The sequence below is a fragment of the Solanum pennellii genome, chromosome 12, assembly GCF_001406875.1.
Source record: "Solanum pennellii chromosome 12, SPENNV200".
Classification (NCBI taxonomy): Eukaryota; Viridiplantae; Streptophyta; class Magnoliopsida; order Solanales; family Solanaceae; genus Solanum; species Solanum pennellii.
The window spans coordinates 1662868-1688716 of NC_028648.1; the positions used below are offsets into that span (position 1 = coordinate 1662868).

Genomic DNA, 25849 nt, shown 5'->3' on the forward strand with positions numbered 1-25849 from the left:
ATTTTTATAATCTTTAAGTATATCATGTGAAAAGTCAAAATTTAAAAAAAGAACAACGCTAAGATATGTCTGTCATCAAACTTTGAGAAAGAAAAATTTATTTATGTCTTTCGTAAAAAGTTTGGTTCATACATGTTACTCTCTCCGTTTCAATAAGAATGACCTTTTTTATTTTTTAGTCTGTTACAAAAAGAATGACCGCTTTCTATTTTTGGTAACATTTTAATTTCAACTTTCCACGTGGTATGTTTAAGGCTACAAGATTAAAGAACTTTAATTTAAGACCACAAGATTTAAAATTTTTCTTTATTTTCTTTAACTCCGTGTCAAGTCAAAGTAAATCATTCTTTGTGAAACGAATAGAGTATTTTGTTTGACTAAAGGCTTATTCATGTCGTTATTTGTTTATAGATGAACTTTTTTCTCAAAGTCTGATGGAATATTTGAAACTTTCTCCCACTAAAAAAATTATCAAAAGAGAAAGAGATTGTATTCTTTACTAAATAGACTAAAAAAAGATAAATAAATTGAAACCTTGCAACAATGTTAGACTTTGGACATATCAATTATAGAGTTACGATAATATAATATACGTTAAATACATAATCAATTACTAGACGGACTGACTAACCCGCGAAGGTGTTCTGCATGGTGGATCTCTGCCAAAGCCCAAATGTATCAGCTATCAGGTCCATCATTCTTGGATTGGGCCAAAATTGCACAAGGCCCAATAAAAGCGGTGTTTTTCTTTTTGAGAAATATAAATATTTTTTCAGAATTTATAATATAACTTTTTAAGAACATTTTTGAGCTATATCAACTCAAAATAACAGATAAATTGACATATTAATTTGTTGGTTGCAACCTACAATCTTTAGATCATGAGCATGATGAGTTCACTGGTTACTTTACTCGGCATTTCGTTTTTGTTGAATGTGAAGTGAATGTGTAGTTGAACCATATAATAACAAGACTATTTTGTCTAGCGATAATCGAATGAATTAAAAATTAGCAAATACATCAATAATCTCTTAAATTCATTAAAGTATTTTTACTAGATATATTCAAGCAAATTTTTAAAAAGTTCATAAGCATTTATTCAACCAGCCATTACTTAGAAAAGTCATTCACTTCTAATATTTCACCTCACTAATTATATGTGTTAGCCCACTAAGACGTAAAACTTACATAAAACATGTTCTAGTTGAGTTAGATATGACTGACTTATAATGTACATACTAAACGTTTAAAGATATTCATAATTTTTCTTTTCAAAATTTAAACAAAAAATTATCTAATTGAAATACATAATAATTCAAACATTTAAGTAAAATATATTAGTAATAAATCTTTAAAAATTATCAACATATTTCTCCCATCTTAATATTTCTTATAAATATTTTTTTTCCTATTTTTTTTTTCATTTTTCTTCCTTTTTTTTTTTTGATTTTTTTGTGGGGGTGGGGTGGGGGTGGGGGGGTTTCAAATTGTACTCTCAACATAATATTTTTATTTAGTTAGGCTAATAGGTATGACTTATGAGGTAGGAAGAAAAATTTGTTACTATATTAATATTATTTTCTAATTAAAGTTCCTATAATCACGCTGTCATTCACATGTTTTTTTTTTTTCTAACAAAAAATAATGACATTTTTTTGACCAAATTATGATTGGTAAAATTTTCTATTATTATGTTTTTTTGGTCACACAACTTTATCCTTTTCTGATGTCAATTTAATAATGTCATTTATTTCTTTTCTAAAAAAACAGAAATAGATTAATCTTTTATAGCCAATTCCGCAATTGTCGGTTAGGTAATAATTTTTCATTTCACTTAATTCGATTTCTATGTCAAAAATAGATATTTTCTTTTTATTTATTTTAAAATTAAAAGATATTTTTCTTCATTTATTATAATTAAATAAACAACTGCGTGGAATAATGATAATTTAGAGTTTTTAAAAATATTATTAATAAGATTTATTTAAACGTAAGTTTAGGTGTAAAACGCTGTTTTTCCCGGAAAAAAAAAAGAAGATGAAAAAGGAATACCTTAGATACAGTTTTTCTTTTTTTATTTTTAAATAGACGAATCTTTAATTTATATCATCATGTTAGGGATAAAAAAAATAGTATAGAATAAAAAAATAGTAATGGAATAAAAAAATTTATTCTTGTTTGATTGTTATATTTAGGATAACTTATCTCATCATTTATATCATACTGATGAGATAAATTATCCGAATATCTAATTGCAAAATAACAAATTCTCGAATTAACTTGTTCCCAATAGGACAATAGATATAGCTTATCGAATACTATAGTATGAAATACAATTTTTTTCCTTATATAAAAAATTATTTGCCCCGAGGTTATAAATTAAAGATGAATACAAATATAGGTAAATGACGAAATGACCCCTAATAACATAAAAAAATAGATATTTTTGATAATTTTTTATTCAACGAAAATGTCAAAGTAGGATTGTAAATAAAGACTTGTTGACAGTAGTGACGGAATCACAATTTTTAATAAGGGATTTAAAATTTAAAAATATAAGAACTCAATATAAAAAAAGTGATTCGACATCTACTATTATATACCTAATAAAATATTTTAACCATACCTAAATCACATAATTTTCTATCGAAAAAAACTCATTATATTGTAAAGTGGCTCCGACACTAGTTGAGAGGTGTCATTTTCTGTCATTGTGATTCCAGCCTACCATGTCGATATTATAAGCTAAGTCTTATATAACGAAGTTTAATATAATATAATTTTGATATATATATATATATATATGCGTGTGTTTATATATCAAAAGATTTTAAAACAGAATTTTAAAATAACAAAATATGTGATTATGTTTGACGTAATATATATTCAAACAAATAACATCGTTATTTATATATATTATGTTTTGGAACGTGAAGTACTAACTAATAGTGTGGTTTTATGCTTATATTAGTATATGCTCTAATTAACAAGTTGGAGTTATTAAATTAATTACCAGATTTCATACTTTATCAAATCCACACTAATTAACTACTAATTGTAACTTTTTCTAAGAAACTTTATAAGTAAATTTGTATATTAATTTTTTCATTTGTTTCAATTTATTTATCTTAATTCTTTTGATATATTAAAAAAAAAAATTGAATCCGTCTTTAATTATAATTTTTCATATGGTATGTGTAAGATTAAAAAAATTAAAAAATGCTTTGAGACGTTTGATGTATTTTTAATTTAATAAAACAAAATTTGAATATCATTTTATCTTAACAAATTTTATATTAAATTAAAATCAAATAAATAAAAGAAATATAAAAAAAAAGGTTAAACACGACATTTCAAAGTCCAAACAAATAAGAGCTCACCAAAGACGTGCAACATTATTTCCTTTAAAGTTCTAAGCATCCATTCATGAAATGATATATAAAAGTGTGTTTTAATTTGATTATAATTAGTATTATATTTTTTAATTTTTAATGTGCGTAACGAGAAATTTAAATTTATTTATGCGTTGTACATATAGACTACAAATTCATGCATCTAATATAAAAGTTCATATATGAGATATACACACTTGAACTGATTTTTATCATGTCAGATAGGATGCATGTTATGCAATATGACATATGTGTTTATTTGTTCAATTTTATACAAGATTAAGTGTCTAATTATGTACATTGATATATAGTATGGAGGCATAATTAAATGATAGTTGATGTCGAGTTAAGTCACGTATATACATTATGCCTCGATAGATTTATAATGTAAATGTTTAGTCATTGATTTTAGGTGAATTTTATACAAATCCAATAGTGTTAAGAGTTAATTACATTATATCCCTACTCTTTTTCAAACTACAGAAGTCCCTTAAATGTGATGGAATCCCAAAACGTATCGATACATCATGTCCCTATTTTAAACACATCGATCAACGTCCTGATGCATCGCGTATCTGATTGATACATTCACGTAAAGTAATGTATTCGCTAATAGGAGAGAGTAGAAACTTTTGTAATTTTTTTAAATGATAGAGAATTTTAGAAAATATGATAAAATAATTAAATTGTGTATTTATATAATTTTTTCTTTATAAAACATATTTTAAATTAATTCATAAAATTGAAGATATTATATTCTTGCCCATAATATTAGAAACAATGTTCATTCTTGAATATTGCATAAATATAACTTTAAAATGAAAAAAAATAAAGTAATTGGAAAATAGATTGTATATATGTATAGTTATTTCTAAATTCAAAATACAACTTCAATTAAGATTTGAATTTTTCTCTAATTTTCAAAAAAAAAAATTAAAACAATTATTCCAAAAAATACAAAATAAAATTATTTGTCACTATAAATATTTGCTGACAATGCATGCATAATATTTCCAAATAACTTCTGGCAACTAGTTGTCATTTTGCAAATATTATTCATGCAATTTTGCCTTTAAAGACATATTCTTTGTTTTTTTTTACTTTATTAAATAAAATAATGCATCAAATATATATATTATAAATATAGAAATATAATAATTCACCTACATTTAAAAGTCAATAAAATTGTTTATTGACAATATATTTCATAACGTTAACGTAAGAATAGGTCTATAGTTCCCTACCATTGAATATTAAAATCGTGCATAACTTTAATACTTTATTTGTTGGTCTTTATTGACATGTTAACAACAATATTACTTCAAATTTCAGCGAAAATCGAATCACCGATATAAATATATGACAGTATTTTTTATTATATAAAAGTAATGCGGAAATGAGTTGTAGAGAAGAAAGAGATCTTAAAATTAATATTCAAATATAAAATCAGGTGAATTTGAAGTTGAAGTTAAAAAATCGAACTGAATAATGTTCTATTTAAGTTAATTAGTGTAATAATGATTAACGTTTAAAATTTCTAAGTATATTTTTAGTTTCTTTCCTATAATGTGGGATGACATCCCTCATATTACAAAATCTTATATTACATCTAATTAAGACGGAATAATTAAATTAAATATCTTTCGTCGAAAAATCATTATCTATATAAAGGTCCACTTTTCTATTCTAACATCCAATATTGAATAGTTTGACCATATTTTGAAGAAAAAGAAATATAGAAAAATTTAGAAGTTTTCTAAAACCAGCTATTTATGGATAGTGAAATTATTATTATTTTTACTAATTGGATGATTTATTATTATTTTAATTTTTTTTTAAAACGCGTTAAATATAATTAAATGTTTGGTGTTGTTTCCATGCATCCAGCTGTTTTTTGGCCATTTTACTTTAAATTTAAGGCCAATCTTCAACACTAAAATAAATATATTATATGTGTAAATAAAAAAAGATAAAAAAAAGGAAAATGTAAAACTACACGTTAACTAATCATTGACTAATTAAATTTAGAACCCAATTAGTGTCACACTAATCATTTACTTTAAACCTAAACAATAGTTATATTCCATCAAGATTTTAGTCACATCAATATATAAGTGATTATTTAGTAGTACTACTAACTACTAAGATTTTATGAAGCGTAAAAACTTATATGTATGTTTATATCAAATTAATAGATTTATCGGACTTTTATTACTAAATAACAGTAATTGATATGTAATTTCATATATCAAAATTAGTTAATCATTTATAAGTTGATTATGGTTTGATATTACACTATACACATGATATATATAAGTTAGCTTAAAAGTATCTCACGTGAATTATCACTCTATATAGAACAAGCGTTACTAGTTATAATTTTATATAAATTAAACATTAATTAATGTACACTCAAATTAAATATTATATATATGAGTTTGAAACTTTAAATGACATTTTCATGTTTTATATCTAGTTTAAAAATATTTGAATTTTGTTAAAAAGTTAAATAAAATTGACGTGTAGTACACCAAATTATACATTCTAGTTGGAACTTATAATTCGATAAAGATATAAGTTAGTTAATTAATCACATAACTACTCTTTAGATATAAACATCTGATAAGGTTAAATTTTTATTTTAAAAATATGAATGAGCTAATTAATTTTAAGTTCGATAAATATATGTGTAAAAATATATAGTACATATATACGACAAATGCTTAAAGTGTGACATAAAATTGAGTAACATTACATTACTTTGATAAACAAAATTCTTCAATACTCATTACATATAACATAGAATAAATATTTCATAAAATTAATTGAAATATAAGTTAATCTTTGCACAATAAAAAATATAAAAAAATATTTTACATTTATTAACGTAATTTACTCAAATACAAGTGAGCTTTTATCCATTTATCATGATAAGTTGACATTCAATTGTTTTTATTTTAATAGCAAATACTATAATTTGCTTATTTTGAAAAATAAATTAATAATATTATTAAATTTGTTTAAAATATTAAAAAGTGAAAACGCGGGCCGGTCGTGTTACGACCGGCCGTCGGCGGCCACGTGGATATTATTGAGCCTTTAAATGCGCCTTAATTATAGTTTAGTTGTAATTTAAATATATCGATATTTATAGAAAATATCCTTAATCATAAACTTATTTATGGCAAAATTTGATTTTTATAATCCAAAATAAATTATTATTCTATAATTACATAGATTTTTATACCAAAACACAAGTGTAATTTTTGTGTTAATATTTATTGATCTTCAATTAGGAGTGGGGCTATTTTTATTTAAGAAAAACTCAATTGATATCGTAAAAAAATAATGAAATATTGAATTGGGTGTTTACGTTAAATCTTAGAAATAAATATCTATTCGCACAATGTATTTATATTAAATTATTTTTTTTGCAAATAAAGCCATTTATGTATCAAAGCTATGTTAAATTATCACAATTTATTATAGTTAACTAATTTAATGAAGTGAAAATTATACTCTTTTTGGCCTCAAATTATATGTTTTAATTTTTTAAAAATAATTTTAAAATTCAAGATAAAAGAAATTACCACAATCATATTTTGTCTTTATTAGTATTAATTAATTTTGAAGACTACAAAAACCTTAATAGAGTAAATATTTGAAGAAGATAAGTAGTAATCAATTTTTTTAAAAGATTAGTATTACCTGAAAAATGTGTAAAAGAAAAACACGATAAATCAGAGATAAATGAATAATTTTAAAACATAAGCTATAAGTAATACTTTATCTGTCTTAATTTATATGACGCTTGACGTTTTTTATGTTTAGTGAGTTAAACAATTAAAATTTGATCAGAAATTTGGGTATGAAATTTTTATTTTTTTTGAAATAAAATTTATATATTTGTAAATTACGTAAAAGATATTATGAGTCATAATAATTGACAATTAAAAATATTTAAAAGATCTATAAACTTGTTCGACTCTTGAAATTTGAAAGATGACATATAAAATAAAACAGAGGGAATAACTATTTTATTTTCAATCCGTATTATGTATTTATTGATTTGACGTAAATAAGTCGCACTAAAATAAAAACAAAAAAGTTAAAAGTTATTAAAAAGAATAAAAATAATTTTAAGAAAAATAATTAAAATATCTTCTTCATGGTTATTCTTCTTCTCTTTTTATTCTACTACTAGTTTACTAGACTCTCTGTTTTCCTTTTTTTTTCTTCTCTCCATTTTTTCTCTCCCAAAAAGAGTAAAATTCTATAAAGAGAAGCTAAAGTTTATATGAATTTCTTCCACAAAATCACATTTTTATTAACAAAGTTTTGATTTTTAACGAATTTTTGTTTGTATTATTTGATTTGATTTCTGGGTTTGTCTTCTTTTTTCATTTTTTTTAACATATAGAGGTATAGAAAGGGTCGCCGGAAAATGTCAACTCCGACGCCGGTGACCGCCCCGGCTCCTAGTAATGCTACTTCTCCTCCACCGTCGACTCCTGCAACAACTCCTCCACCGGCGTCTCCGACGCCCCCTGCAACAGCTCCGCCGCCGGCGTCACCGACCCCACCGTCAACGGCTCCACCTCCATCGACTCCTGCTCAAGCTCCTCCACCAGCAAGAACTCCGACACCACCGGCAGTAACTCCTCCGCCGGATGCTTCAGCCTCTCCGCCTCCACCAACTACACCTGCTCCATCTTCCAATCCGCCTCCGTCAACAACTCCTGCTCCATCTGGGTCTCCTTCTCCACCATCTACCACCCCTTCAACCCCATCTCCTCCGGCGAGAGGGAATTCTCCGCCATCACCTTCAGGGGCATCTCCTTCACCACCTAGTGGAGGAAGACCATCACCGCCGGCGTTTTCTTCACCGCCGTCAGATGAAGGGTCGTCGGGAATATCGACAGGGGTTGTTGTTGGAATTGCTATCGGGGGTGTTTTGATTCTTGCGATTCTGAGTTTGTTGTTCATATTTTGCAAGAAGAAGAAAAGGAGAAATCATGAACCAGTAAATTACTATGTTCCTCCACCACCACCACTAGGGGTCAAAGGTGAGATCTTATTTGAATAAATGCATGAAAATTTGAGCTTTTAGTGTCTGGATATCTAAATAGATCTGTTTATGCTTCCGTTTGATCGTAGATTTTGAAGTTGAAACTTTAAAATTTGAGTCTGGACATGCATTGTATTTGGAAAAAAATTGAAGATTATCTGATAACTTTTACGTTTAAAAAGATATTTGAAGATAAATTTGCAAAATCTACAGCCAAACATAGCTATATATAATTGACAGGAAGATGTCGAATGTCGACTTTTTTGACCATTTAGTTTCATTGTAGAATGGCTTTGTGGAGTTTAAGCATTAGAGATTCAGATAATTAGTTGTCATAACTGATAAGAAATGATGAGTTTGAAAGTTGATGGATTGGTTATATGCTCTTACACATTGTAAATTTCTTAATAATAGGGGAACAGCTTGATAGGAGAGTGTTTGAGGTATAAGTCATTGGGTGTTTTGAGAGGCTTGAAACAATTTATCGTTGGCATTTTGTTATTTTTCTGTTTTGTTGGCCAACATATTTGTTTGTTAAACAGGATTTTATATATTTTGTTCTTGATAGTGAATATCTTTTGATGATTGACGTAGTCAGAGTCTCGATGAACTTTAGTGATGACTAATTTTAATGTTGTTTGTCAGCTGACCCTCATGGTGGGCAGATGCATCATTGGCAGCAAAATGCTCCACCTTCGGCAGATCATTTTGTTGCAATGCCCCCTAAACCGTCTCCTCCACCAGCAGGGGGATTACTACCTTCACATGCTCCACCACGTGCACCTTCACCTCAGCCTCAACCTTACATGAACAGCAGTGGAGCTTCTTCAAATTATTCTGGGTCTGAAATTGCGCTTCCACCACCTTCCCCTCCCATGTCCTTAGGTTTCTCACAGAGCACATTCACATACGAGGAGTTGGTTCGAGCAACTGATGGCTTCTCAGATGCTAACCTTCTTGGACAAGGTGGTTTTGGTTATGTGCACAAAGGAATCCTTCCTAACGGAAAAGAAGTTGCAGTTAAACAGCTTAAGGCTGGAAGTGGACAAGGGGAACGTGAATTTCAGGCGGAAGTTGAGATTATTAGCCGTGTACATCACAAGCATCTCGTGTCTCTTGTCGGATACTGCATTACGGGGGCTCAGAGACTGCTTGTGTATGAGTTTGTTCCAAACAATACTTTGGAATTCCATTTACATGGTAAATCTATCTTACTGCCTCCACTATATAAAAAGATCATTTTTTTACTTTCCTACAAATTTCGTCTCAAATTATAAATACGATCTGTCTAGTAATCAAAATTCTTATGCTTATAATATCTCAGGAAAGGGAAGGCCTCCATTGGATTGGCCAATACGACTAAAGATTGCTCTAGGGTCAGCTAAAGGACTGGCGTATCTGCATGAAGACTGTATGTTTTTCTCTCCTTCTCATTCTTAAATCATGTTATAATTCTACAAGCCTTTTATGTTACATATTCAATATGTGAAATGAATTGTTTTCTCTTCACAGGCCAACCGAAAATCATTCATCGTGATATCAAGGCAGCTAATATACTTGTCGACTTTAATTTTGAGGCTAAGGTAACAGTCTTTTGCATGTGGATTGTAGTACATGTACCATTATGTTTGTTTGATTTTTGAATCATTGACATTGATTTTCTCTAATCCCTATTACCCGGAGGTTGATCTTTGCTTATTATACATTATGATGCCATCAGAAACTGAATTCAATTGTACTTATTGAGTAAATCCTGTTTCCTCAAAGAAGTTCTTTTTGTCTTCTCAGGTTGCTGATTTCGGACTTGCCAAGCTAACTTCTGATGTTAATACTCATGTCTCCACCAGAGTGATGGGAACTTTTGGGTAAGACTTGGATTCTTGTGTGTAGTTAGTTAGTTCCTTTTCTTAGTCGTGTTATTGATATTCTAGTGATTGGTCGATGTTAATGATCATTGCCTGCTTCTTCTTTCATTTGATTATCAAATAGACCTGAATGTGTTTCTTCGTTATTGTCAACTTCCTAGGTATTTGGCTCCAGAATATGCATCCTCTGGAAAGCTTACAGAGAAGTCGGATGTATTCTCCTTTGGTGTAATGCTTCTCGAGTTGATAACTGGACGTCGGCCTGTTGACTCTACTCAATCATACATCGAAGATAGTTTGGTGGACTGGGTGAGTACTTATGCAGACATGTGCGACATGTTTGATTTCCTTTCTTTCCACCAGTTCTGCAGTTTGAGTAATTTGTTATCGTAACAAAGAAATAACTTTCTGTCTATTTCAGGCACGCCCATTACTCACACGAGCTTTAGAAGATGAAAAGTTTGATGGCCTTGTTGATCGTCGGCTAGAAAATGATTATAACCATAATGAGATGGCTCGCATGGTTGCTTGTTGTGCTGCTTGTGTGCGTCATTCAGCAAAGCGTAGACCACGAATGACACAGGTGAAATTCCATTTTACATTAAAGATTAAAACATACTTAAGCATTGATGAAGTTTCGAGTCGCAATGAGCTGCAACCTTCTACAATTGAATCAAAACTAAAAAGCACCATGTTTGATGCTCTAGTCAAGTTATAGATTGCAAACTTAGACATAATATCCGTAATCTTAAATTTATACGCTATACTTGAGCAGGTTCTCCGAGCCTTGGAAGGAGATGTCTCATTATCGGACCTTAACGAAGGGATTAAACCTGGACACAGCACAGTATACAGTTCATATACAAGTTCAGATTACGACACACTTCAGTACAACGAAGACATGAAGAAATTCAGGAAGATGGCACTCGCGACAAGTCAAGAATATGCCAGCAGTGATCAGTACAGTAATCCAACGAGTGAATATGGACTAAACCCGTCTGGATCAAGTAGCGAAGGCCATCAAACTGCGGAAATGGAAACGGGTCGGATGAGAAAAGACAGCAGAGGATTCAGTGGAAGTAAAGGCTTCAGTGGAACTTCTTAGTACACAAGAAACTCCATTTCTGTATAGTCTTTTCAACCTCTAACTCTTTATAACATGAATGCTTCCACAATGATGATTTATTTTGGTCAATATACAGATTTTTTTTTTCTTTTTTTAAATGAGATAAGTTCTCCATTGTATTTACTCTGTCAATTCTTTTATCCAATGCTTCAATTTGTAGCATTGATTGTTTTGTTCATATCAACTAAGACTTATTCCTTGATGTTTTTTTTTCTTTTTGGCTGAAGTGTGTATTTTGCAACTTGGATTTGATTATTTGAATCAATTGATTGGTAGATGACAAATCTAAGCAAGTTGTATGTTGTATTTTATTCAACTTTGAATTTTGTCTTTTCTTGAATCCAATCTGTCATGCCAACTACAACTTTGACCATTGTGTCTTGTTATGAATATCTTCGACTCGAGAGTCTTTTAGAAACGACCTCTTAACCCCATACAAATGGGGTTAGGTCTGCGTATATCTTAAGATTGAATATATATTGTTTAATGAAATTATATAGTGGTCCTTTGTGGGGAATATTATGTTCACATGTCACACAAAAGAAAAGCAAAAGTTAAAATGGGGTATCTATTAAAATTATGTTGAACACAACCTTTTTTGCACATGCAAGAGAAAACATGGGGACAAGTCACAAGTTGCTAAGATCTCACCATATTTATTTGACTTTATTACTTCAATAGCACATGGTTTTTTTTGCCAACTGTATTTATCTTATCAGTTGGTTGCACCATTCTGGTATATATGTTTGTTGATTAATCATTTGTTTGGTGTTGTTGGGTAACCAAAGTGGTTGGTTTAAGGTTCCAAACTCATCCCAATAATTAGGTTTTCTCCCCGACTTTCGATTTATATGAAGGTGTTTGATTAAACTAGTAGCAATGTTTTTATATAAAAGGTAGACAGTATATCAAGCTTGTTTTCGCAAATAAATTTTGTACTATGACATAAACATAGGGTTCCACGACACGAAATTTAAGAGAAAAATGGGAAGTATGAATCTATATATTGAATCTTCATGATTTTTCCATGATATGCTTATGTCTTTATATTTTAGCTCCATTAGCGAAAACTTAGACTCTGTTACTATGATCAACGGTATAAGACAAAGTTTTGTTTAAAACATAATGAATAATAATGCAAATTTAAATTAAAAAACCATCTAATGTGAAGACATAAAAGTATGGCTAGTGGTTAATGAAGCGAGTAAAAGTCACAAGAGATTAGAATTTAAATTTCAACAGAATTAAAAAAAAATTAAATAATTTCCTCCTTTTATCTAAACGTTAGTGGTTGATGTTACAATTATCAAATATTGGTGGAAGATAATAGATGTTAAATAAAGTAAATCACGGAGCGCACATATCGACCCCACTATAGCCTATTTGTGGAAAATTTTTGGGCTGAATATGATGAGTAGGTGCATAATGGACCATGCTTTGGCCCATTAAATTAAGAAGCAAAATAGTAGGCTGAATTTGGTGAATCATTGGCCCATCACTAGTGAATTGATCTAAATGGGCCTTTGCCACTTTTAGGTGCCAAAATTGGGCTATTTGCACTTCTCCAAAATTATTAGGCCCATGAATAAATTTAAGAATCAATTAGTAAGTTATGATTATTACGTAATGTTTCATAATGTATCGTATTGTATTGTATTTTGTTATATTCTATCGTATCGTATTGTGTTTTATGAATACATTGTTCGGATAAGTTATATCATTCTCAATTGTTACATGTCACACAACTATAGTTTGAATGATAAACCTACATAAGAAGCTGAATATGAGGTTGAAATACCTTGAAAAAGTAGGATAAAAGATGAAATATGATTATTAAATACTAAACAAAGACAAAAATAAGAAGAAAATACTAAGGCAAAGGAGACAATCACACCAAATCCATATAAAATATATCTTTTTATCATTACCAAACCATGAATTTAAACATATGATACAATAGAATTTACGTAACAATCAAAACACACGTTATATTTAAATTAACGAGACAAACGGTAACAACCATCCAAATAAGATGTAACTTAACTTCATATATTTATATCTTTCAACTTTAGACTTGTATAAATAAACATTTAAATTTGCGTTAATATGATAATTCACGTAAAATACACTCAAACTTTAATAGAGTATTAACTACCAATTCAAATTGGACACATATAGGAATCAAGAAACTGTGTAAAATTGTTGCAGATAAAAAAGTTATACTGAAAAATCCAATGATAACTCTACAGTTCCTCTCTCCATCTTCTTCAATATCTTCAAAAACTTCAAAATTTTCACCTTTCAATTCCAACCCTTTATCTAAAACCCTTCAATTCAATGACACCCATTACAAATCTTACATAAAAACCTCAAAGATTCTACCTTTTAAGTGTTTTAGATGTAGCAAATCTCAAAATCAGAGGTTTAAGTGTAAAGGGGTTAAAGATGAGACAAAAACGGTTTTGGACCGTGATGGCGGCGGCGGTGACGGCGGCGGAGATGGTGGTGGTGGTGGTGGTGGAGATGATGAGCAATCAGAGAAGGAAAATGGGGTTTTGCCAGAATGGGTGAATATTACATCAGATGATGCAAAAACTGTTTTTGTGGCAGTGGCTATATCACTTGCATTTAGGTCATTTGTAGCTGAGCCAAGGTTTATACCTTCATTGTCCATGTATCCTACATTTGATGTTGGAGATAGAATTGTAGCTGAAAAGGTAGATTTTTGTTTTGTTTTTACTATATGTTTGTGAATTTGTTCTTTTGACATGAGTTGAACTTAAATGAGCTGTGAGTATTCATATAGCTGACTCCAAATCGGGACTTAGTATTAGTATTAGCATTAGTTGTATTAGTGTTGTTGCTCCTTGTCCATGTATCCCATATCTGATGTTGGAGATATAATTGTAGCTAAAATGGTAAATTTTTGTTTTGTTTTGGCTATATGTTTGTGAATTTGTTATTGTGATATGAGTTGAACTCAAATGAAGCATTGAGGATTCTTATAGCCGGCCCCAAATAGGGACTGAGGCATAGGAGTAGTAGCAGCAGAAGCAACATTAGTAGTAGTAATTGTAGTTCCTTGTCCCATGTATCCCACATTTGATGTGGAGGTAGAATTGTAGTTGAAAAGTAAAGTTTTGGTTTTGTTTTGACTATATGTTTGTGAATTTGTTGTTTTGACATGATGAAGCAGTGAGGATTCGTATAGCTGACTTCATATTGGGACTGAGGCATAGTAGTAGACTAGTAGTGTTGTTGTTATTGTTGATGTAGTGGAACTTCACAAGGATAGTTGGGCTTGAGTTTGGGTAAAGGAGGAGGTTTAAGGTAGGTTGAATGCCAGTCAAAAACTAGTCTAACTGTGATGAATCATCTAAGCTAAACCCGATTAGTTTCTGATAGAAGCAATACAATAACATACCCAGTGTAGTCTAACAAGTGGGGTAAGGCTGTATGGGGAGGGTTGGATGTATGTAAACCTTACCCCTACCTTTGTTGGGTAGAGACGTTGTTTCCGATAGAGGCATAATTGATACTCTATATAAGGTGTTGATAAAGTTGGACATGTTTTGCTGAATATAGTGTTCTGATTTAAATAGTGACAGTTGACAATTGATTTGGAAACTTGTAGCTGAAAAGTAATTTGTTTTATTTTGACTATATGTTTGTGAATTTATACTTTTGGATGCTGATGAAGTTCAACTTTGCTAGGATAGTCGGTCTCAAGTTTGGATAAAGGAGAAGGGTAAAGTATGTTGAAGTAGTGTAAAGACAGCCTACTATGATGAATCATCAAATTACAAGTGATTTATATAAGCTAACGCCGACTAGGTCGAGATTGAAGCATAATTGATGTATAAGTTGGACAATTTTTTTGCTGAATATATCCTTCTGAATAAACTAGTGAGAGTTGATTTAGTTTCCAACATTGGATGTTGGGGACAAACTGAAATGTAAGGGAATCAATTGTTGGAGACAAGTGAAATGTAGAGGACAATGTTGTTGTGGAGTTTATGCTTCTTGGTCCCTCCTGAACCTAAATATTGAATTTGAAACGAAAATGTCAGTATCACGAAGTATAGACAGTATAGACGTTAAAATATGAAATAGTTTAACTTTAAATATGATTTTAGGATTATAGTTATTTTTAGTGATTAGTGATCGATTTGCTGTTGCTATCAATTGTAAATGCATCAAATCACTTTTTACTAGGTGTAAGAGAACTACCTGTAAATTGCATCGTCTTTCTTGTAACAGTGTTTGAATTTAATGGTTATGTGTACGTGTGTTGCAATCATAGACTAGCTGAGGGTATGAACATATGCTTAAGCCTCGTACCAAATCTTATTGAAATAAAGTTTAAACCTCCTGAAGAGTCTGTTCTTTCCATCTTATATCGATTATTTTGAAGTCATTTCTGTTCGTAACTAAGTCGATCTTGTGGTTTGCAGGTCAGTTACTATTTTAGAAAGCCATGTCCCAATGACATAGTAATATTCAAAAGTCCTCCAGTTCTTCAGGAGGTAGGATACACAGACGACGATGTCTTTATCAAGAGGATTGTTGCAAAGGAAGGTGATGTTGTCGAGGTGAGTTCACTAGATAATAGAAGCAACAATACTATATTTTAATTGCTGTGGACTTGAACTGCTTGATTTGACTGATCAATTGGTATTTCACAGCCACCACTAATTTATGCCTTTGGGTGATAATACCCTCGTATTTCATTTCTGCTATGCTCCCTCAACAACAAAGAGTTGAGTCTTTCAATATCCACATGCTTATCTCTTTGTCAAAACCATGCAACGACCTGGTCGATCCAATCAGTATATTGAGGGAACAATCCTTTTTGTAAAAACTCAGTTTGGGTTATGCATCTCCTCTCCACCATTCCCCCTCTGTTGACTTATCATGTCTTTTTCGAATCTTCTCCAATAGCGCTACATAGATGATATATAACCATCGGATTACCCAAGTGGTCCATGATAGAATTGCAATATCAATGTGCGTTATCAAATTGCATGCTTCTCCACCATTTGGTTCCACTAACGAGCTAGTCCTCAACAAGGTTTTTTTGCATCTAATTACTCCCTTTTTACTAAATAAGTAACCAAAGATTATATAAATACGTGCACTAAGCAGTGCCACAAAATGTAATTGCAGATTGTACAGATCCTCTATTGTATCTAGGATTGCTTCTTCATCATGTACAAAACCAGGTTGCACCAAAGAGCTAGCAAAAATATACATCTTTGTTTAAGGCTATGCATGTTTCTTCTGCTACTTTTTTTAAGCCATACAACCATTTTAATCTTAAACTTGAACTCCGCCTCTCTTTTTTAATTAAAAATAAAATACAATGGATCAGATTCGGAGACAATTATGGAAGACACTGTCCACTTAACTGAAATCCTCTTTTAGACTTTGCAATTGTACTTCCATTTTTTCATTCTTAAACATCCGAAAGATATCTCAAATATTCAACTTGTGTAAGTGTTATAATTAGGTTCTAAATCCTAATATAAAAAAGGATGGTCAAGGGAAGTCTGCCTTTCATTTACTAAAACAAGATCCCTCTCATCCTCTCCATGATGAATCTCCATACATTTAAATAGTTGGTATATCTTGTCTTTTCTTCTGGTTTATTTTGGATAGGGGGAGTAATTTGTATTACCAAATATATGGCCAAATTGCCAGAAATAAAAAAGGAAATATTTTGGTGATTCTTGGTAGTGCAGGTTCATGAAGGAAAGCTGATCGTAAATGGAGTTCCACGAAATGAAGATTTTATAAACGAGGCACCCAAATATGAAATGACACCAGTGGTAAGTTCCATTTTTACTGATTCATGTAACTCAGCAATCAGTTCCCCTCCAATTCATTTCCTTAGGAAGTTTCGAATATACAAAAGTATTGGCTCATCCAGATTTGACTACCAAAAACCATCATAATTGTAGCCTATGTTGCTCGGACTCCTCAAAAACATCAACATATGTGTGTTGGATCATCCAAAAGTAGTGCATTTTTTAAGTGTCCGAGCAGTATTGATTTTGGCCAAAATCTGTTGTTTAACTTCCATTTAGTGTAAAAAAGAATGCCTAGTGTTCTTACTGTTTTTTATCCATGTCATACTGCAGCGTGTACCTGAGAATTCAGTTTTCGTTATGGGTGATAATCGGAATAACAGCTATGATTCCCATGTGTGGTGAGTTTTCCGCTCTCTGAAAAGATGGAGCGCCTCCTATAAAGTGCTAGTTCGTTTTAAGTATGCTCATCTTATTTCTGTTTCATTTTTTCAACAGGGGAGCACTTCCTGCGAAAAACATAATAGGCAGGTCCATATTGCGGTATTGGCCTCCAAAAAGAATTGGCGGAACAGTTCTTCCTGAAGGTTGTGCTGTCGACAAGCAGGAGAAGAGTACTAGTGATATAACAGTGCCTCAGTAACTTATTTAGCCTGAAAACTGTAAAAGTCACAATTCCTCCTTTTCTGTTTGGAATTGATATGAAAATGTAAAAGTGATTATCTATTCATTGTTTTGGCATAGTACCATAATATGTCTAGTTTGAGGTAGGATGTAATGTAATGTATATTAGCAGGCAATTGACTTATTTGAGCTGAGGTTGTAAGGTTTTGTACACATCCTCTTCAAATTCCAGTGGTAAAATTTCATTGGATATGTTGTCATTGGTTATATTCAGACTCGTGATACACTTTCATCTGCTTTTCTTTTTTGTGTGTGTTGACTTCCTAGAGATCCAGTGAACACTGAGGGGTCGTTCGTAGAGTGTATTAGCAAAAATAATGCACGCATTAATTCTCCATAATTGTAATCTCTATTGGTATATTTTTTCATGCTATGACATTTAGTATAACACACGAAAATTAGCAAAATGGGTTTTACCTGCTTCGGGACTCTTTGAACTTTAGAGCCAACTGTGTCCATTACTAACGTCTTAATGGATATCTACAAAAAAATTTGGGAAAAAATACGTCGAAATTCTAGATCACCAAACTAGATCGTGGACCATAGCACATGAAAATCATCAAAATGAGAGATTTACTTGCTCCCGAGCTTGTTTGACCTTCAAAATGGGTCGTTTTGGTCGTCGGGACCAACCGACTCCATAGATAATGTCTTAATTGAAACGTCCACAAAAAAATTGGAAAAAAAGACGTAGGAATTCCGGATAACCAAAAATTTATGGACTATAGTACACAAAAATTGGCAAAACGGGTTTTCCTTCTTCAGGGCTCGTTTGACCTTTAAAATGGGTCGTTTTGGTCGTCAAGGCCAACTGACTCCATCGCTAATGTCATAAGGGATGTCCACAAAATATTTGAGCAAAAAAGATGTCGAAATTCTAGATTAAAAAATTCATGGATTATAGCACACGAAAATAGGCAAAATAGGGTTTACTTGCTCCGGGCTCGTTTGATCTTCAAAATGGGTCGTTTTGTCAGTCAAGGCCAACTGACTCCAAAGCTAACGTCTTAACAGTTGTCTACAAAATATTTGGGAAAAAAGACGTCGCAATTCTGGATCACCAAAAAAATTGTGGACTATAACACACGAAAATCATTAAAATGAGGTGTTTACCTGCTCTGGACTTGTTTGACCTTCAAAATGGGTCATTTTGGCCGTCAGGGTCAACTGGCTCGATAGATTACGTCTTAACAGGCGTCCACAAAAGATTTGGGCGAAAAATATGTTGAAATTATGGATGACAAAAATTCATGGACTATAGTGCGCAAAAATCGGCAAAATGGGGTTTACCTGCTTCGGGTTTGTTTGGGCTTGAAATTGGGTAATTTTGATCGTCAGGGCCAACTGACTCCATAGCTAACGTCTTAACAGATATCCACAAAAAATTTGGGCCAAAAAAAAGTCAAGATTCTGGATCACCAAAAAAGATCGTGGACTATATCACATGAAAATCATCAAAGTGAGGGGTTTACCTGCTTTGGGGCTCGTTTGACCTTCAAAATGGACCCTTTTTGCCTTCATGGACTATTGCCTCAATAAATAACTTCTTAACGGGCGTCCACAAATAATTTGGACAAAAAAGACGTCGGAATCGGGATGACAAAAAAATCCATGGACTATAGTATGCGAAAATCAACACAATGAGGTTTACCTACCTCGGGGCTCGTTTGACCTTGAAAATGGATCGTTTTGGTCATCAAGGCCAACTAGTCCATCGCTAACGTCTTAACGAACGTCCAGAAAAGTTTGATAGAAAAATATGTCAAAATGTTGGATTAGAGAAAATCCATGGTCTATGCACACAAAAATAGGCAAAATAGGGGGTTTACCTACTTTGGCCTCGTTTGACCTTCAAAATGGGTCGTCAAGGCTAACTGGATCCATAGCTAACGTCTTGACATATTTTCACAAAATAATTGGCAAAAAAGACGTCGAAATCTGAATCACCAAAAAAGATCGTGGACTATAACACACGAAAATTGTCAAAATGAGGGATTTACTTACTCTGGGGCTTATTTGACCTTCAAAATGGGTTGTTTTGACTGTCAGGGCCAACAAACTCAATGGCTATCGTCTAAAGGGACGTCGCCAAAAATTTGGGCAAAAAAGATAACGAAATTCTAGATCACCAAAAAAGATCGTGGACTATAGCACACGATAAATCGTCAAAATGAGAGGTTTACTTGCTCTGGGCTCGTTTGACTTTCAAAATGGATTGTTTTGGCCTTCATAACCAACTAGATTCATAGATAACAGCTCAATAGGCGTCCACAAAAGATTTGGGCAAAATAGACGTCAAAATTTTGGATGACAAAAAATCCATGGACTATAGTATAGCAAAATCGGCATAATGGGATTTACTTGCTTCAGGTCTTAATTGACCTTGGAAATGGACCGTTTTAGTCGTCAAGGCCAATTGTCTTCAATAACGCCTTAATGGTGTCCATGAAAATTTGAGCTAAAAAGACGTCGGAATTTTGAATCACAAAAAATACATGAACTATAGACACAAAAATTGACAAAATGAGGGTTTACCATCTCTGAGGTTTGACCTTCAAAATGGATCGTTTTGACCATCAGGACCAACTGACTCTATATCTAATATCTATGCGTACACCAACAAAAAATTTGGGCAAAAAAGACGTCAAAATTTTGGATCACCAGAAAAGATCGTGGACTATAGCACATGAGGGCTTTATCTGCTTCGCAGCTCGTTTAACCTTTAAAATGACTCATTTTGGCCGTTAGGGCCAACTGACTCCATAGGTAACGTCCTAACGGAGGTCCACAAAAAATTTGTGTTAAACAAACGTCAGAATATTGGATGACAAAAAATCATGGATTATGGTACACGAAAATCGCCAAATTAGGGTTTACTTGCTTTGGAGCTTGTCCGACCTTTTAAATAGGTCATTTTGGTCGACAATGTGAAATGACTCCATAGCTAACGTTTTAGTGAACGTCCACGAAAAATTTAAGCAAAAAAAAACAACAAAATTCTCGATCGCCAAAAATTCATGGACTATAACACACCAAAATCGATAAATGGGAGATCTAACTACTCCGTGACTCGTTTGACGTTCAAAATGAGTCGTTTTAACCATCAGAGCCAACTAGCTCCATAGATATTGTCCTAACAGACATGCACAAAAAGTTGAGCTAAAATGTGATTTAGTACACATCAGCGGCAAAATAAAATTTACTTGCTTCGACGCTCGCTTGACCACAAAAAGTTTGAGCAAAAATAACACTAAATTTCTAGACTACAACTTGCAATTTTACCTTGCTTCGGAGTTCTCTCTACCTTCAAAATGAACATTTTTAGCCGTCAAGATCAATTGACTCCATAAACAACATCTTAAATAGTAGTGGATAAAGTTCCAATAACAAAATTATAGAAGATGTGTATTATCTTTAATCCAACAAACCAAACAATACATAAGCTAGGCTAACTTGCACCAACATGACACTTCACTTGTCAGCAATACATTAATTTTTGATGTGCACAAGTGTCTTTGAGGATCAATTGGCCACTCAACCACTACACATTACATCTTTGCATTAGTAATATACCTCTATATTGCCTATTTGAACACAATCAAAGTTGAATGACTTAGTAACTAATGCAAAATTCTTTGTTGAACATTATATTTAGAAAGAAATAAATAGATAGAAAACCCAGGTAAAGAAACTTCATTTTCTCGGCTTTAGAATTTGCAATTTCTTAATATTTGCAATCTCCATTTGTGACAGTTAAAGAGTCGAGCAACTATTATCAATATTCGACTATAATAATCGACTCATAACGTACAATTGTGACTACTAGTTTCAAGAGACTTTTAGCATAGGTTTCAGTAAATCTCAGTATAATTTACAACTATCGAGCCTCCCAATTGAATTCTTCTAATTGTTATGTCTCCAACTCGAGATCTCCATCTATCAGCTGCATCTTGTTTAGTGAATAAAAAAGAAAACTACATAACAAGACAATGACGCGATCTTCTGAACATATTAACATAATCAAAACAATATTTCACTATACAACAAGAGGATCAGTTATAATGAATCATTCACTAGTTTAACATCCACATATGGAATGCAAATCAGATGACAATAAATACACATCATTTCCTCTAAGTTTCCGATGAGTTGGACCAAATATATCCATTGATTACCCTAAATTCCCACTCCTACACTCTATATCACAAATCATAAAACAGTTTAAGGGCATCAGTTCTCCAAGGTTGATAGCATCAATGAATGATTCAGACGCAAATTACCCATTTACGATATATAAGATTTCATCATTAGCCCATACAAAAGGAAGAGGATTAATCATTTAACGATCAGAACCTGTCGGGATTCACACTTTACATCATGAAATGTATTTCAGTGGATTGACAGACTTATGAATTCTATCATCACGTCGTTCCTCCTCAAGTAAACAAAAAACACAACAGAAAGTAATCGAATTGATCGTAAAAAATTTAACAGTGCTCAGAACTTCTTAGAGGGTAGTGTAAGCCATCACAGACCAAAGTCTCCGACACAAGATATTTTTCATCATAGCACCATATACCAAAAAATAACCATTAAAACAAATAAGGACTCAGTTTATGGGTGGTGATATATCAGAATGGTCGGCAAGGTGGTTTTAAACACCATTACGACGAACGAGACCAATAGATATAAGTCGTCACAGTCCATTAACCATTTCAATTTTTCAAAAAACAAATCATGCATTTAACACAAATGAAAACAAGAGTCATCAGATAGGAGCGAAAGACTATAAAGATTGTTTTATAATCACAAAAAATATCATTTGAACTATGCTTTTAATCATCATCTGACCCATATATATAACAAAGCAAAAACATATTTTGAAAAGCATAAAATATAATTGGCCTCATAGAGAAGATTAGGTATTCAACATAATGAAAATTCAGTCATATGCTTGTCTATAAAAGAAATTTAATCATTGGCCACTGATACACAAACAAATAATCAAAAAGATCAAAACTTTATCATAGATATAACAACCAGTATAATTGGGGATATAGCAATTTGTTCGAGGCCGTAATCAACACGAGAAAAAAGCTTGAAAGGCACGGAGAATCGCCATACATATAGCCAACCTTCAATGCAAATATCTGTCATTTTTGAAAGACACCATTGCTCTGCAAATTGGCTTGTATCACAAATTTAACAGTATAGGGATAAAATTTAGCAATTTGTTCGAGGCCATAATCAATACAAGAAAAAAGCTTGAAAGGCACGGAGAATTGCTATGTATATAGCCAACCTTCAATGCAAATGAGTGTCATTTTTGAGAGACACCTTTGCTCTGCTAATTGGCATACAAAGTAAATAAGTTTAAAGGGCATCAGTTCTCCAAGGTGATAACATCAATGAATGATTCAGACGCAAATTACCCATTTACGATATAAAAATTTCATCATTTGCCCATAAGATAAGAAATTAACAAAGCAAAATCAGAATTAATGGAGGATTAATTAACTAATAAACGATCAGAACCTGTCGAGATTCACTTTGAACATCATAAAAATGTAATTCAGTGAATTAACATATGAATTCTATCATCACTTCATTCAATTACAACTACTCACTACTCACTCAAAATACTGAAACAAAAGAAGTGCTCAGAACTTCTTAGAGGGTTGTGTAAGCCATCAACGACGCTAAGTCTCCGACACAAGGAATTTTTCATCACAGCACAAAAAAATGATGAATTGAATTAAAAAATTAACAAAACAGTATGATAACGGGACTCAGTTTATGGGTGGTGATATATCAGAATGGTCGGCAAGGTGATTTAAACACCATTACGACGAACGAGACCAATAGATAAATCGTCATTGTCCATTAACCATTTCAATTTTTCAATAAAAACAACAATCAATGGCTTAAAAATTAGATTTTAATACTAATATGAAGAGTCATCAGATAGGAGCGAAAGACTAAAAAGAAATTTTGTAATCATATAATTTCATTTGAACTATGCTTCTAATCATCATATGACCCAGTTTTTGTTTTGAATTATTGAGCACAAAAAGTTGAAATCTGGATAGAAAAACAAAAAAAAAGTATGTAATTGGCCTCATAGAGAAGATTAGGTATTCAACATGATGAAAATTCAGACATATGCTTGTCTATATTTAAGAAATTTAATCATAGGCCAAATAAAATCAAAATCAAAACAGAGAAATTGAACTGTAGAATCGAAAGGGCGAAGCTTACTCTTATGGAGGAAAGTGAAAGCTGTAAAACCCTAGATCAGAAGAGTGAGTGTTTGAGCTTAATGGAGACGAAGGTACTTTATATAGAGAAAAATGGCGGAAGCTAGGGTTTAGTGATGGGCCGCTGAGAAATCTCTAAAGTGATGGGCTTTTGTGGGCTAATATATCAATTTGTTTTGGGTACTTATTGGGCTAAAATTGAAAAGGCTTATTAGTAAGGTTGTACGTTCGATACTCCGAGTGTTTTCTAGTAAATTTCTTACTTATTTCCGTATGTTCGTTATGTATATATCAAATAAATACTATGTAAGGTGGGGATGAGTTTGTATTTTGGACAGTGAAAGATAATAAAAGGCGACAATGATTTGCCTCGCCTTGTGCCGAGGCGAACGGCGAGGCGCTTGCCTTTTGTGAAGTGCGACACCATTTAATACCAAAAAATTAAAATACTTAATTGCATATGTAAATAATCAAAACAATAACATGTTAGCTATTTTTTCAATTTAAAAACTAAAAATATAGTATACATACTAAAAGTCTAGAATTTGAACGAGAAAAAAAAAAGAACAAAAGCCAAAACAAAGGTAGAAGTGGCTCAAGTCTGAAGAAGAAAAGAAGAAATATGTATTGGTTAGACTTTGGAGTCACCGGAAAAGCCTGGCTAGTTGCCGAAGGAATCTAGTTGAAAATCTTAAAATTATCTTTTAACTTTTAAAACTCTAAATTGGTCGCCTTTTTTTTAAGAAAATACAAAAGGCGACACATTTCTAGCATTTCTCGCCTCTCGCCTCTAACCTTCTGCGTCATGGCATCGCCTTTTGAAGATCGCCTCACCACAAAAGCTAAAAGGCGATGAAGGGTCGCCTCTTTGCCATTGCAACGACGTGATCGCCTTTCACAACTCAGTGAAGATAAAATATGTAGTTGGTGAGTAGGAAGATACAATCTACGTAAAATTCATTTGTGAAATATGTTTTCCCTATTTCACTAAAAAAGAAGAACAATTTTCTAAAGAAAATATTTTTTAAAATTTTTGATCAAGTGAACATTGAAAAATTTAGTATCCTCTCTAGTAACACACCCTAAAAGGGAGATAATATTTTACACAAAAAGGTTATTAACATTTTCTAATATAAATCTCAATAATTAGATTTAACCCAAACATTCGAAAAATTAATAATCTCACTTTATTTTCTTTTCACAATCAAGCTCAACTAAACCTAAGAATAATGTTTTTCAAGTTTATTCAACCAAACAAATCCAAACCAACCACATCAAGCGACGACTCTTTAATTTTCTACAACTGAATATTTATATTTACATATTTATTAATGGGGTATAATAACTATACTTATCTTATAGAAATATTTTAGTTGTATAAATATTTTTTTATAGCACAATTCTGCCTTTCCATATACAGCATTTTACTGAGCCAGAAACAATGAGTATTATAACACATTAAATAGGACTTAAGCAAGAGGAGAGAAACCTATTAACTTGAAATTATCAACCAACTATATTCTTTCAAACCATTGCTACTTTACCTACATTTTACACTGCAGCACAGTTGTGACCTGAATCTAACACCTCAAGTATCAAGAAAATGAAAGAAAAAAACGCTTTCGTGAACAAAAAGGAAGAGGGAAGGGA

The 25849-nt window shown here is 31.9% G+C and overlaps 2 protein-coding genes, 1 long non-coding RNA gene and 12 other non-coding genes across 16 annotated transcripts; 2 read left to right on the top strand and 13 right to left on the bottom strand.

The window, feature by feature from the left end:
• Window positions 1–7566: 7566 nt before the first annotated feature.
• Window positions 7567–11784, top strand: LOC107007311 (proline-rich receptor-like protein kinase PERK1). Its single transcript, XM_015205881.2, has 8 exons — window positions 7567–8458; window positions 9106–9660; window positions 9785–9871; window positions 9973–10043; window positions 10249–10325; window positions 10487–10634; window positions 10747–10908; window positions 11101–11784. Exons 1-8 carry the CDS (start codon window positions 7837–7839, stop codon window positions 11428–11430), a joined length of 2052 nt encoding a protein of 683 aa, XP_015061367.1. The 5' UTR covers window positions 7567–7836; the 3' UTR covers window positions 11431–11784.
• Window positions 11785–13620: 1836 nt separating this feature from the next.
• On the top strand, window positions 13621–18172 carry LOC107005233 (chloroplast processing peptidase). The gene is made up of 5 exons (XM_015203769.2): window positions 13621–14168; window positions 15906–16043; window positions 17193–17279; window positions 17592–17659; window positions 17757–18172. The coding sequence occupies exons 1-5, from the start codon at window positions 13686–13688 to the stop codon at window positions 17899–17901; spliced, it is 921 nt and encodes a 306-aa protein (XP_015059255.1). The 5' UTR covers window positions 13621–13685; the 3' UTR covers window positions 17902–18172.
• A 3442-nt stretch (window positions 18173–21614) lies between these two features.
• On the bottom strand, window positions 21615–24312 carry LOC107005240. 2 transcript variants are annotated; one of them, XR_001454847.2, is made up of 2 exons: window positions 24201–24312; window positions 21615–23119 (listed from the first exon to the last, which is right to left on the bottom strand). It is a non-coding gene; the product is annotated as an uncharacterized LOC107005240 (long non-coding RNA). The 2 variants fall into 2 exon arrangements; XR_001454848.2 differs by having other exon boundaries at window positions 21615–23130.
• On the bottom strand, window positions 22165–22259 carry LOC114075471. Its single transcript, XR_003575917.1, has one exon. It is a non-coding gene; the product is annotated as a small nucleolar RNA Z101 (small nucleolar RNA).
• Window positions 22285–22372, bottom strand: LOC114075424. The gene has a single exon (XR_003575874.1). It is a non-coding gene; the product is annotated as a small nucleolar RNA snoR14 (small nucleolar RNA).
• Window positions 22436–22514, bottom strand: LOC114075416. Its single transcript, XR_003575867.1, has one exon. It is a non-coding gene; the product is annotated as a small nucleolar RNA U61 (small nucleolar RNA).
• LOC114075466 lies at window positions 22548–22647 on the bottom strand. Its single transcript, XR_003575912.1, has one exon. It is a non-coding gene; the product is annotated as a small nucleolar RNA Z43 (small nucleolar RNA).
• Window positions 22703–22797, bottom strand: LOC114075462. The gene has a single exon (XR_003575908.1). It is a non-coding gene; the product is annotated as a small nucleolar RNA snR60/Z15/Z230/Z193/J17 (small nucleolar RNA).
• Window positions 22996–23120, bottom strand: LOC114075460. The gene has a single exon (XR_003575906.1). It is a non-coding gene; the product is annotated as a small nucleolar RNA snoR86 (small nucleolar RNA).
• LOC114075459 lies at window positions 23163–23287 on the bottom strand. Its single transcript, XR_003575905.1, has one exon. It is a non-coding gene; the product is annotated as a small nucleolar RNA snoR86 (small nucleolar RNA).
• Window positions 23318–23410, bottom strand: LOC114075470. Its single transcript, XR_003575916.1, has one exon. It is a non-coding gene; the product is annotated as a small nucleolar RNA Z101 (small nucleolar RNA).
• LOC114075425 lies at window positions 23467–23551 on the bottom strand. Its single transcript, XR_003575875.1, has one exon. It is a non-coding gene; the product is annotated as a small nucleolar RNA snoR14 (small nucleolar RNA).
• LOC114075415 lies at window positions 23599–23678 on the bottom strand. Its single transcript, XR_003575866.1, has one exon. It is a non-coding gene; the product is annotated as a small nucleolar RNA U61 (small nucleolar RNA).
• Window positions 23728–23824, bottom strand: LOC114075465. Its single transcript, XR_003575911.1, has one exon. It is a non-coding gene; the product is annotated as a small nucleolar RNA Z43 (small nucleolar RNA).
• Window positions 23895–23986, bottom strand: LOC114075464. The gene has a single exon (XR_003575910.1). It is a non-coding gene; the product is annotated as a small nucleolar RNA snR60/Z15/Z230/Z193/J17 (small nucleolar RNA).
• Window positions 24313–25849: the final 1537 nt, after the last annotated feature.

Bases quoted from the DNA above. Each gene is read 5' to 3' on its own strand.
- LOC107007311 (XM_015205881.2), top strand. From the start codon at position 7,837: ATGTCAACTCCGACGCCGGTGACCGCCCCGGCTCCTAGTAATGCTACT. The intron at 8,459-9,105 runs GTGAGATCTTAT...GTTGTTTGTCAG, and splicing joins ACCACCACTAGGGGTCAAAG to CTGACCCTCATGGTGGGCAG. The intron at 10,635-10,746 runs GTGAGTACTTAT...TGTCTATTTCAG, and splicing joins AAGATAGTTTGGTGGACTGG to GCACGCCCATTACTCACACG.
- LOC107005233 (XM_015203769.2), top strand. From the start codon at position 13,686: ATGATAACTCTACAGTTCCTCTCTCCATCTTCTTCAATATCTTCAAAA. The intron at 14,169-15,905 runs GTAGATTTTTGT...TGTGGTTTGCAG, and splicing joins ATAGAATTGTAGCTGAAAAG to GTCAGTTACTATTTTAGAAA. The intron at 17,660-17,756 runs GTGAGTTTTCCG...TTTTTTCAACAG, and splicing joins AGCTATGATTCCCATGTGTG to GGGAGCACTTCCTGCGAAAA.